Here is a 13,159-nt window from a genome sequence, read left to right as displayed (position 1 = left end):
GGGGAATGTTCAATAGAGATGATCCCGGAGGCGAGAACTCTTCCGAGTCATGACCCGGACATCGTCGGAACCTGTCGCCGACAATGTCGTCCAAGCGTGTGCAGTCGACGCGCCGACTCCACTGCAGAAGCTCATCGCCATCCTCTCCGCCAGCTTTAGCATGCTCTTCCTCCCTTCAGGGCTCGTTATCACTTTCCAACAAGTTCCCAGAAATTAAGGGACCGATCAGTAAATTCTATAGTTTTCAATTCAGCCCCACTTGTTCAAATTTATTCAAATAAACCCTCCACAGCTATCAATTTGGATGTACTTCTATCTTACCGGAAAGATCTCCAGAACGTCAATATCTCCGGGGGAGCCGTTCGCACTGGCGGTCAAGTGTGGCGACCCAACGTTTCGCCCCAAAAGCTAAACCGGACTGAACCAATGGTTTGTACATGTTGTGAACCGATCTATCATCCACTTCCACATGCTCAACCCATATTACCTTCATAAATGCCATACAACAAAAACCAGAACATACAAAATCTCACCCCGTTAGTTCACAGGATTTCAAATTTCTACCCCATACTTCTTCCAAAGTCAATTGAGCTCCTGTATATAAGCGCGATCATCTTACCTTGGAGTAACCATTTGGCAATTCTTGAATCAGACAACCAGAGGGCCTTCTTCTGCATCTAGAGATCGGACTTGGTCGTAGGTTGTCCAACGAGACATCCACGACTGCCCATTTACCGTCACCGTGCTGTTTACAGTACCTCACAAAGTAGTTTTCCCGTGTCGGAACGAGCGGGGACGGGACTTGGAACTCAGCTGTCATCTGCAGAACCAGAAAAAAAAACGATCCCAGGAACGTAGGATCGATCATTACAACAGCTGTTATAATAACTTGTGACGCAAGTAATCCAGTTGGACGACAGTTTTAAAATGTTACCACTTGTAGGGCTCCGTTGTAATTTCCTGCAACGCCGGTTGACAGAACTTCCAATGTCAATGCCCTTGAAACAATTCCACTGAAGATACAAGACCATTGATTCTGCCATCGAAAGAAAGGCAGAAGCTTCAGCCAATGGCGATGAACAAATGTATTTTGTGATGAAGGAAGCGAAAATATCGATTACCACATCCATGAGAATCTCTACTAGATTGATATGATTCATTATCACGACAGCTGATTCTCTCGACGCTTCTGATCTCATTCCTAGAGGCTTCGGTCCGATTCCTCTCGGAAACGTTCTGAAGTATTCTTCTTCGTTGAGAATCTCGGCCGAGTTTTCGGCTGAAACCCACAATGGCTCACCGGCTTGAGCCATTCTGCCAAGTTCCTCCATGGCTGCAACCGCAAGCTCGACAATCATAGGCTTATCTGCCTCAGAAGGGATCGAAACTGACCTGAGAATGTCTCCGGTCCCATACATTTCTCCTACAAATCCCGCTTGGTTCCCGAAATTCCCGACTTCAAGATCGAGTGAGCACGAAGGAACGTGGGACGGAAGAGGAGGATAAGATGAAGCCAATGGCTTCCCAACATACTTTGCAGCAATTGCAGAGATCCTGTCGATCTGTAAGATGTATAAACACAAGACAATATGATACTGTAAGATCAAAGATTTGGATTCAGACAAGGTAAATCTGTAACTGTTGTAGTTACTTGCCTCTTCGCGGAGACGAGCATTCTCGATCCTCAGATGCTGTTCGTCGAAGGACATCTCCCCCAGAGCTGCGGGCCCACCGCAGTTAGGGCAAGATGCATTGTTGAGAGCTTCTTTGTACCTGTTGTTCTCGGCTCGGAGTTTATCGTTGTCAGACTTCAGTATCTGATTCTCATGCCTCTCATGTTGTGCCTGTACGTATATATACACACACATATACTCATCAAAATGTAGGACCTATATAAGCAGAATCAACGTTATAAACATTATATAACTCCCATGAAATCACCACATTCAACACAGACTGCAAAATGATCTTGCAAGATTATGTCCAATACCATGGCAAAAAACATGAGATGTTCTCATCAAACAGATGGCAAGATCAAATGATTGTTTTAACACAAACTCAAGAACAGACAAAGTAAACCATAAGTTTTGGATGTTAGACTAATTAAGACCAATAACATTGTTAGTTTAACATGCTTAAGAAGGATTAAGATTGAATAATTTGTTTAAGATTAAAAATGATTAAGGTTTATGCATAGTTTTTGTTCAGAATGACATATACATATATATATATATACCTTCATCTGGGTGCGTTTGTTTTGGAACCAAAACTTAATCTGAAGAGGCTCTAACGCGAGCTCTCGGCTCAGCTCTTTCCTTTGTTTATCATCTGGATGAGGGCACTCCTTAAAGAACCTGAAAAACACAAGACAACATATGAACCCTAAATCCGAAAGAACAAAAACTGAATAATCAAATCCAAAGTTGATTATTAGTAGTATTTGTTTTGATTGATTACGCCTCGAGTTCTTGAATCTGGCGTTGAGTGTGGCGGTGGTAACGCTTCTTCTTGTTGGGACGTTGGTTCGGGTCTTGAAGCTCTTCCCCTAAGGGATTATCTGTTGTGACCTCCGTGCCGGATTTCGCCTCCAAATCTTCTTCTCTGCTCTCATTTATCCCCAACTCGTTGTCTGAGCTCTTTGGTGTCATATCGAATATATGATTACTATCGAACATGTTTGGATGATACATGATGATGATGATGATTGATTGATTGATGATGGTGATGATGATTGATGGTATCTCTTCAGGCCTCCAATGAAGTAGTGAAACTGTGTTGATCTAAATCTTGATTCTCTTCCCCGACAAGTATCTTCCATTGCCCAAAAACAAAACGAAAAGAAATCAAATCAGCCAAAGATTTATATGTCAAAATGGCCATGTATATATAGGAGAATATATGCATGACCATGAGGATCAAAGCGGAAATGGAAGAAAATCTTTGTGATAAGGAATGTAATCTCTACATCTTATGCAACTTCACATATTTTTTTTTAAATATATGATTTTAGCCCTTTTCACAATCCATGGTAAAGAAATACAATGGCCCTTTTCTTCTCACTATCTTTAGCTTTTACGTATATAGTTACCCATATATACACACACATATAGATACGCAACGCACATGTATTCCACTATAATAAAAAGGGGAATGAAGCATTGAGAAATTGAAATGACATACAAGAGGGGAAGAAACACAAATACGAATTCATGTGTCAACAGAAAGATGAACAAAAAGAAGAACATATATATATAAAAACATGAGGGCTAAGAACAAGAATGAATACAATCAAAGATTTGTGTAAAAATCGGATGATTAACAAGAAAGAGGAAGAGAAAGACGAGGAAAACTAATTTTTCCCTAGAAAATTCTCATTCACCTGTTCATTTGATGACGATACACTACCATATACACAAAAGCATATTTTTGTGAGTGTGTATATGCAAATAAGAACAGATCAATCTTGACTCGGCAACATCGGATCTATCATCAAAATTGGTCGGGGGTGGAGCAGGAGAAGAGAAATATTATATATATATATATATATATATATGATGATGATGATGATGGAGATGGAGAAGAAGAAGAAGAAGACCGGGTACGATGCCGGTAATAAAGTCTCTACGAAACCCTAGCTGCTAAGCTAAGCTAGCAAACTAAACAACGTGTGTGTGTCTATATATACACTTTTGTAATCCAATACTATAATGGATCAGATCCAAACTGGAGATGTGTAAGAAAATTTCAAAACCCTAGAGACAGAGAGATCTCTTTGTCATTGAGATTTTTTTTTTATTTTCTGTTGACGTTTTGGGGTTTATTTTTTTAAACAAACAAAACAAAAAAGGATAAAAATATCACCAATCAAAATTGCAAAGCAAAGAAGAAAGGATTTCGTAGCGTTTTTTTTTTTGACAAAAAACTTCGAATTTTAGAATTTAAAGAATCAAATTGACCTTGGTCTATGTGTGCCACAATGGACCGTTTCTAGTAAAAATAATTGAAAAATTAGGTTAATTAAGATTAATAAAATGTGTGGAGGGATATAGCTAGCTTAATTAATGAGTTGACAATAAGTCAAGGCTCTTTTTGACACATTACACCAAGGAAGATTTCGTCAAACCCCTTAAAATTCCAATTCCAAAGAGTTTTCTGTAACGCTTTACTAAATCATTATCTTCTTCGTAAAAAGACAAAAAATTCAGAAAGCAAAAACAGAAAAATGGAAACCTTTGCAATGGTAGATTCTACATCATGCAATATAGATCCGATTGGATCTGTAAAAATCTGGAATATTTTGTATCATATTCTAGGTATATACATAATATATATGTATACATATATGTATATAGAGAGAGAGAGAGACCTTATCGGGGAGAAGAAAAATTAGGGCTGAGCTGAAAACTCCCGAACAAGAAACCCTAGTTTCAGGCTTTCTCTGGATTTCTTTCCTTTGTGGTTCAGCTTCTCTGGTCTTGCTACCAACAAGAAAACCGGGAAAAGGGTTTGGTCGGTATGGTTCCGGATAACCGGCCGGACACCGGAAAACCCGGTTTATGGTTTTCTCAGCCCAGAGAGGGAATGGATTCTGGAGATATGGAAAGATAAACTTGTGAAGAAGAAGAAGAGAAGAAGAAGACGACGAAGGAAGCATACGTTTGAGGATGTGGCAGTAAACGGAGTTATTGCGGAGCGCATAGAGAGGGTGCAATTGCATTTATGGTTTTGGAAACCTCCATTAATGCTCCAGAGAGAGAGAGAGAGAGATCAGAGAGAGAGAGAGTTTCAACTCATGTTTTTACAAAGCCGAAGTTTTTGTGCGTTGTAAATTTCTCTAAAGGATCTCTCTTGACTTATACTTTGCGTCCTCATGTGTTTTTATTTGGCATACCATGATCTCTTTCTTTTTGTCTTTCAGTTTTTCACTCTTAAGACATATATATAAGACAACTATCATATATATACACACATATGTATCATGTTTTTTTGTTAAATATTTATTCTTGTTTAGACGCGATTAATTAATTCCAAATAGATGCGTGTTCTCACTGTACATGCATGCATGTCCAAATGTATAAATGCTTTGTATATTGATCTCTCTCTCTCTCCAACTGATATAACTCTTAAATATGATTTGGTCAGTCCATTCATATCTTCGAATTCGCATACGTGTGATGGATAATGTTAGGGCATGTGTATCCGGGACCACTTTTGCATATTACTACCGTAACTTAAATAACTTTAAACCTTTACAAATAAATATATATATATATATATATATATATATATATATATGAGTTTAAAATACAAGACCTCATTTTTGTTTTAATCGAAATATGGGACAAAAAAAGGTGACTGGACCCACTTTCGAGCACCAAAGGAAAGAGATGAATTCAATTGCAAAGTAAAAGCCAACAAAAGAGCACAAATGAATAAAAGGTCATAGAAATATATATATGTATATATATATTAATGGTTCGTTTAATTATGTTAATTAAAACGGCCTCTCGATTGACTAATACAGTTGGGAAGCGTATCTTTTGTGGGCCATGCATAGTTCAAGAAACCAGCTCATATGTCGAAACGTACGTTACATGATATACAATTATACACCTGTATATACACATGCATATAACACACAGAGATATAGATGCTTCCTACGGATTACAAAACATGGGTGACACATCGATATATATACACGATAAATTTATATTAAGATTGCTTTATATTGACGAGAACGTCAATATCTTGGAGGCAACAAGATTCCCTCATGACGTGGTCTATTTGAGCCTTCAAGTAAGGTGTGGGGTTTCTTAGTTTTAACCACAATATATATGTATATATATTCAACAAGAAAACGACAAAATATACTTTATGAATGTTCCTGTCTCTATCTATGTGTGTGAACGTTGATTCAAAATGTATATCATTGATTTTGCGCAACTGAACCATATCGAAGAAATGGCCAAATTAAAAATTAAAGCATCGGTTATATAGGATATAAATACCAGCATATGATATATCAACATCATGCAATCTTGACGTCGGCGTCAAATATCTCCAAATGCTTACTGTTGTTTTTTTTAAAAGGCATCGTTCAATTCGATCGAAGCCGATTGGAATGATATTGGATTCAAATTTATAATTGTACCTTCATTCTTTTGAGTGCGTGTATATACTAAGTTACAAAATTTAGTAGAGTTCGCATAATTGAAATCGTCTAAAAAAAGATTATTTATATGGGTTTTGAAATCTGAAGAATTCGAGAGAGAGAGAGAGCGGAAACAGTAATTTGGGAATTTTCTCTTGTATTCAAAATGAAAGAAAAGTTGAAGTCTTATACAGACTCGATAAACCAAAAACTAATAAACCAATACCTCTAAACCAAAATAAGAAGCAAACCGAAATACAATCAATAACCGAAAATAAACCAACCCAAAGACAAAGTCTTCTAATAATGGGGAAACGACAACAAATGATATCTAATTGAAATCCAATACTTTGTAATTAAATTTATATATTTGGTGCAACTAATGAATCGTACAAATTGGGTTTCAAGAAAATAATTCTATATCGTAAGGAAAGAGCCGACATTATCTTCAAACTCTTATAAGAACTTTTACCGAAAAAAAAAACTCTTGTGTGAATGTGTTTGATGAATGATAAGTCTAGCAGTTTGTACAATAAAAAGTTGTTTCTTGTGAACATTTTTCACATATAAATACATAAATCAATATAATTTGTAATATATAATCTTATAACAAGAGAGCATATATTGGCAATAATTTAACCCTGTTCGAGTTTATTGCACGACGTGTTGTTTTGAATCAGAGAGATCCGCGGTCCGGGGATGCTAATGCAATTGGGAATATTACTCAAATAACCCACTTGGGTCGCAGCAATTTCAGTGTACACCACCGAAAAAAAAAAAAAATTTTGCGACCTTATTACAACTAATATATAACTAATATACAACTTATTACGACTAATAAACTACTCTTATTTTAGTTGTATATTAGTTATATATTAGTCGTAATAAGGTCGCAAATTTTTTTTTTTTTTTCGGTGGTGTACCCTGAAATTGCTGCGACCCAAGTGGGTTATTAGGGTTAAAACCCCAATGCAATTACCGAGGCGGCACGCATTGTGCTCATTCGAGAAACAGAGAAGCAGCAAATGGGGGAGGAACGGCAAGTAATTCGATATGCTTAGAGAGAAACGTCATGATGTGTGGGAGATGGAGAGAGAGAATCAATAAAATGAATGAATATGAGGAGGGGCAAGTAGGTGAACGGAGGAGGAGCAGCAAACGTTAGGGATGGCATCCCCCAATCATAGCTAGTGGGGGAGAAAGAATGCGACTGCTACCCACCAACTAAGCTCATTCAATGCCTTCAAATCAATACAAAATAGAAATTATATATATATATATATATATTGTCAAAGAGTTAAAAAATTTATTAATTTAACTTATCATATAATATTTTTATTTAACTATATATATATATATTCAAATTTGATACTTTTTTTTTGAAAAATTGTGTATCACATGTAGTAATATGAAAATAATCAACAATCAATACTCCTTTAAAATATGTGTTTTTTTTTCTCGGAATATGATATTTTAGAGCAATTTAATATATAAATAAAAATGATGAGATATGCATGTGGTATATAATAATGCAGATGCTCCTAATAGAGGAAGATTATATAAATTTACTTGTCGAATATTAGTTGGAACAAAAATGCAATATAAATAAATAAAATATTCAAAGCAGATATTGCCGATGCCAACCGAAATTGTCGTCCGAGAGTGATGAATTTTGTTTTTATTTTTATGAACAAAATCCAAGTGGAACATGATATGAAAAGTTGAAAACCTAAAAGTCAATGTAGAAAGAAAGGGGAGTGATGTGCACATGCTCCATATACATGGGGCCCAATAATTAAATAATAAAACAAAAATATACATATAATCAGTTTATTCTTGGAAGTAATTATGGTTTTGTTAATTTTAAATAAAATATTGATCAACAAGATCAAAGCTTGCTACCACAAGATATGTGAAACTCTGGACAATGATTAAATTTTTTTCGAAGAATATAAAGCGTTAGAATGTATATATTTTGAATATTTTTTAATTATAAAAATGCTCAAAATTTATTAAACTTATTGTAGCACGTGTTTATTTTAATTGGTTGATGATTCTATGATTGGAAAACCAGTAAAAATGAACATAATATATTTATATATGTCAAAATGATTTTTTGTTTCAACCTTTGAAATCATTTGAATATTCGTTGAGATTTTAGAAGATTGGACGGCTGTGATATATTTTTTTTTATAAAGGAATAATTGTTAAATTCATTTAGAATTTAGTAGTATGCATTACAATTGTTCTGTTGTGAAAGGAACGAGACGTTACATTTTTTTTTTTTTTTTTACATTAAATACAACTCACAAAGATTCGGAAGCCACGTCATTAATTTGAGTTGGGCCGAGAAAAGCTCAAATCAGAGCCCAATATGTACTCGGCCCAATAATGCATTGTATATCCATCTTTTTCGTGTGTAAATATCGTTTTTTTACATGCCGGTTTAGTAGTGATGTTAAACGGTTCGGCCGGACTTATATATATATACATATATATACATATATATATAAATAAATAATAAACTCCACACAGAATATATTCGTTCTTTTTTCTATACAAGTCTTCCTAAAAGGACATGAAACAATCTCAAATTCCAATCTCTACAAATTGTCTCACAAAAAAAAATAAAAATGAAGAAATGATGATAATGGCAATGGCTTGTGTGTATATTCCATTTTTTTTCAAAAACCACGCATAAATTCGTCTAATTCAAACTCCCTGTTGTCGTATACGTAGACGAAGATTTGATCTTCTTCTTGTTTTTTCTCTTCGCGTTCTGGATGTTTGGAAGAACTACGGGCCCCGTTTCCCTCGGTGTCTCCAACGTTGTCGGTGACGATGCTTGATCAAAATCTGCACGTGCGTTATTAGTTTATATTATATGAAATAAATGGAAATATGGTTATAGAGAATCGTAATTTGATTTACATCCAATCATGTTGTAATCGTACGTACGGCCATTGATTTTATATATATATATATATATATATATATAAAAACTTACCGGTAGAGGAGCAAGTGGAGAAGAAGGAACTGGAATTTCTTGTATTACCAAAGGAGGATGCCCTTGGTGACAACAATTCAGGCCCAGCTTTAAACTCACTCATCTTCAAAAGTTAATAATACAAATCATATAATACAAATTAACAAACAAAAAGAAATTGTATTAAAAAACATTAACATGCATGGTTTCAGTGGAGACATTATATATGCATATATAGATACACATATACACACACATACCCAACCAGGAGCGCTGCCAGAGGAGCCCTCCCATCCAATATGTGCTACGTGTTTTACATCAGTAGGGTAACCAATCTCCATCTCTCTATCTTTTACAACCGCTGAAAATCATCATATACCAAACATATATATGTATGTAATTCAAAGCCCTATGATCATGCATGGGTCCATAAGCTATCATCTACAACTATTGAAAGCATTATAATATATATGTGCATATATATGATAACATGACATGGATTCGGTTATAAGATATATAAGTGAAAAATGACCTAATTAACAGATTTAAATGGAAGAATTTCGACCCAATGGCATTCGAATAATTAATTGTAGAAAAATATAAGGATTTTAATTTGTATTTGGAAAGAAGAAAGAGTAAAGTTACCAAACATTTGGGAGATGCATTTGAAGCCTTTGTAGATGCCTTTCATCTTCATAGCCATTTTGGAGATGAGAATGAGAATGCAAATATGGAAACTGTCCCTATTGAGCCACAAGGACTAATCTCAATTAGAACCTCCAAACCCACAAAAAAAAAAAAAGCAAGAGGATCTTCTCTTTAATTTGTCCACTTGAATGTTTATGAAAACAAAAAGATGAATCAAGAGTACTTTTAAATTAATTTAATTAATTACTTTTACTTATAATCACATACAAAAAGTATTGTAAAGATAAGGCAAAAGAAGAAGAATAAGAAAAAGTTATGGTGCATGTGATGTGATGCATGAAGAATAGCGCTTTTTCTTATAGATGAAGTTATTAATGGGACTAAAGTCTAAAAGGCCAACATTTCCAAACATCTCGAAATCAAAAATCAATATGACAATAATGCCCATATTTTTTTTTTAAATCTTGAATCAATAATTTGAGTTCCATAAAAAGATATGAATCTTGGACCGTTTTTCACATTTTATTCGATTATAATATATGTGTGAATTAATGTATCTTATATTCTTGACGTTGAGAAGATTGAATCAAGAATAATATTCATATATCAAATTGAAGAAAGTACCTGAAAATTAGAGACGATGTGAGAAAGAGGAATCCCCCCTCGGGCAAGTTGGTAGAGATTCTATGTTTAGGCTTCTTCTCATTTGTCGGAGAAGCTGTCTCTCTTGATGAAGATCCCAAAAACATATACGCACATTCAACAACAGAACATTACCAATTTTTTTTTTTCTTTTCAAATTCAACAAATGAAGAGATGTGAAGTTTCTTGAAATCAGAGGAAAGATTCGATGAAGGAAGAAGGAGGGGCTTAAAGGCGAGAAAGTGGTGCACCATGAAAGTTGCAAAATCCATTTAATCATTTTCTCCATTTATTATAATGCAACTTCTAATCAAATAAATAAATAAATAGATACAGTTGTCAATATGTTAATTCGATGTATCGGTCTGGTGGGTTTCTCCTTAATTATGTACGTATGCATATGCATACATTAATGTTGGTGGGATATATATATATATATATATACATAGTACGTTTAAATCAAAGAAAATGTGTTGATTAGGTTGATAAAGGAGGGCTTCGGTTCATTTGATGGATATTTCGGTCATTATTTTTAGATTTATTTTTTTTTTATTTTAAAATTTTATACTTGATTCGATTTTTACCAAATTTTATTTTACTTCGGAGTTTGATTTTCACCAACAACATTACTCATTTTCTTAGGAATTTTGGGTTCATTCATATTTTTTTTATATCCGATTAATTTTGATTTTATAGATATCATCATTAATCAGTTTTTTTAGATTAGACTTAATTAGCAATAGTTATACATTATTTCACGAATTAAGATGGTCTTTATTATGATCACAGATAATATACGGAAGGTTTCATGAATTTTAAGCAGTAATACATGCATAAGCCATAATAGATCCTGATAACTTGGAAACACATTTTACTGGCGTATTATATATGTTAACTTCATGAATAACAAAAAAAAAAAAAAAAACCACAACTTTATTTTCTCTTATTAGACCAAATTTGGACACATATAAAACCATATTATAAACAAAATTGTTATGCGTATGACTATGCATGCACATAATTAAGTTATACTATGAACTATTCCGGTGATTTGTTGAACCCACGTTTGTATAGTTTGGCGCATCTCTCTGGGTATGTATACATCTACATATATATATATATATATATATATATATATCCATGTGTCTCATATACACACAGACACACATATGTCTGTGTGTATGTATATTAGATACGTATAGACTAGCAATAGAAATAAAATTGAAGGATGTGATGGAACAGTTGTCTTTGTGTTTTTTTTTTCATTATAAAAAGCCATGAGAAGCAAGTCTTCTGAATTAGTGAAATTCCAAATAAAGAAACCGAAATAAATTGTTTTATCTTTATCCCACCAATATGTGTGTGTGTATATATATATATATATATATGAGATGCAAAACTATACACAGTTAAATTCGATAGATTTATTATGCATTTAGGATCTGACGTGTAATTTAAACCAGAAAATAATCAATAAACGTCGGTCCAATTTTGTTTAGGACTAGGTGATTAGAGTAGCATAACCATAGCATAAGGATTTGGTCATGTAAATCTATATATAATAATACGCTAATTTATATATAAACAAATAATATGACCATATGTTTCTTGAACAACAAACAATGGCAAGACAGAGAGATAAGCGTTGGTCAGATGACGGGACCCATAGAAGAAATTGGCTTCCTTTATAATTTAAAGCTGCCATCAAATCAAAATCTTCTATGATCTGTTATCATTAGATTCAATTGGAAAATTTTATAAGTAGATTAATGCATATAAATAAACTAAAACCAGATAAAATCATGCACCAGGAACTATCTAATTTTAATCTGAACATTAAATAAAATATTATTTAAAAAAATAAAGAAATTTGAGGAAGTCACAAAAGCTTTTCCTTTTTGTTAATTTATTTACCGAAAAGTCGAAGCCTTTAGACGGAAATTAAGAGAGAGAGAGAGAGAGAGAGAGAGAGAGAGAGAGAGAGAGAGAGAGAGAGAGAACATGTGGGCGTACAACCCGTAATGAAAAAGACGTAGAAGATGGAATAAAATTCCAAGTTCTTAAAAAATTATTATACACAGAAATAAGAAATCCCACTAAATCATACATTTCTAGCAACGACAAAAATAAAACTGAAGCAAATTAAAGTTTCGATTTCTACTTCGAGTCGTTACAGGAAGATGGAGATTTAGATTTCTGATTCCGGTACCTGAAGTAGTAAATAACGGTGAGAGCCACCAGAAGCGCGGCGGCGGAAACACCGCAGAGGATGCTCGCCGCCAGGAACACGTGCCTCATCACCCGATCACGGCGGTTTCCAGCTCCCTCTCGCCACCACGAGTCGTCGTCGTCGTCCTTCGCCGCCTTGGGGAGGAGCCGAGAATCCGACGGCGGAGGAGACGGAGATTGCCCGAAGAAAGAGAGCATCTCCGGCGGAGATTTGGCTCCAGCTGGAGTCGGCGGAGAGCTGAGCTGGTACTGTAGGCCATGATCGGAGGGCCGTAATTCTCCGGAGAGGGATTTTCCGGCGAAGAGGATGAAGAACGCTAGGGCTATTATCGAAGGCGGAGAGAATTTCGCCGGCATCTGGAAAGTTTTTGGTTCACGAGACCGAAGAGAGGAGTTCAATTTTGTTGACTTCAAGTCGCAAATGAGCGACAATAATAATAAAGGGAAGGAGATGACATAAACGACGTCGTTCTGTTACGGGTGTGTCACGTGCACGCCCCGTG

The 13,159-nt window shown here is 34.8% G+C and overlaps 2 protein-coding genes across 2 annotated transcripts in view; both read right to left on the bottom strand.

The window, feature by feature from the left end:
* LOC104806294 (homeobox-leucine zipper protein PROTODERMAL FACTOR 2-like) overlaps nucleotides 1–3,486 on the bottom strand; it is a 5,117-nt gene extending 1,631 nt beyond the window's left edge. The window contains 9 exon segments of the mRNA XM_019201758.1: nucleotides 55–191; nucleotides 322–487; nucleotides 620–820; nucleotides 935–1,036; nucleotides 1,122–1,562; nucleotides 1,656–1,844; nucleotides 2,237–2,354; nucleotides 2,458–2,811; nucleotides 3,380–3,486. Coding sequence (XP_019057303.1) covers nucleotides 55–191; nucleotides 322–487; nucleotides 620–820; nucleotides 935–1,036; nucleotides 1,122–1,562; nucleotides 1,656–1,844; nucleotides 2,237–2,354; nucleotides 2,458–2,690 — 1,587 coding nt within the window. The 5' untranslated portion in view covers nucleotides 2,691–2,811; nucleotides 3,380–3,486.
* Nucleotides 3,487–8,674: 5,188 nt separating this feature from the next.
* LOC104806292 lies at nucleotides 8,675–13,079 on the bottom strand. The gene is made up of 6 exons (XM_019201750.1): nucleotides 12,637–13,079; nucleotides 10,410–10,511; nucleotides 9,783–9,880; nucleotides 9,398–9,498; nucleotides 9,159–9,261; nucleotides 8,675–9,007 (listed from the first exon to the last, which is right to left on the bottom strand). Exons 1-6 carry the CDS (start codon nucleotides 13,011–13,013, stop codon nucleotides 8,859–8,861), a joined length of 930 nt encoding a protein of 309 aa, XP_019057295.1. The 5' UTR covers nucleotides 13,014–13,079; the 3' UTR covers nucleotides 8,675–8,858.
* Nucleotides 13,080–13,159: the final 80 nt, after the last annotated feature.

The sequence above is a fragment of the Tarenaya hassleriana genome, unplaced genomic scaffold (genome assembly GCF_000463585.1).
Source record: "Tarenaya hassleriana unplaced genomic scaffold, ASM46358v1 Cleome12, whole genome shotgun sequence".
NCBI lineage: Eukaryota > Viridiplantae > Streptophyta > Magnoliopsida > Brassicales > Cleomaceae > Tarenaya > Tarenaya hassleriana.
The sequence above is the reverse complement of the archived record's forward strand: the minus strand, read 5'-3'. Positions and strand labels throughout refer to the sequence as shown.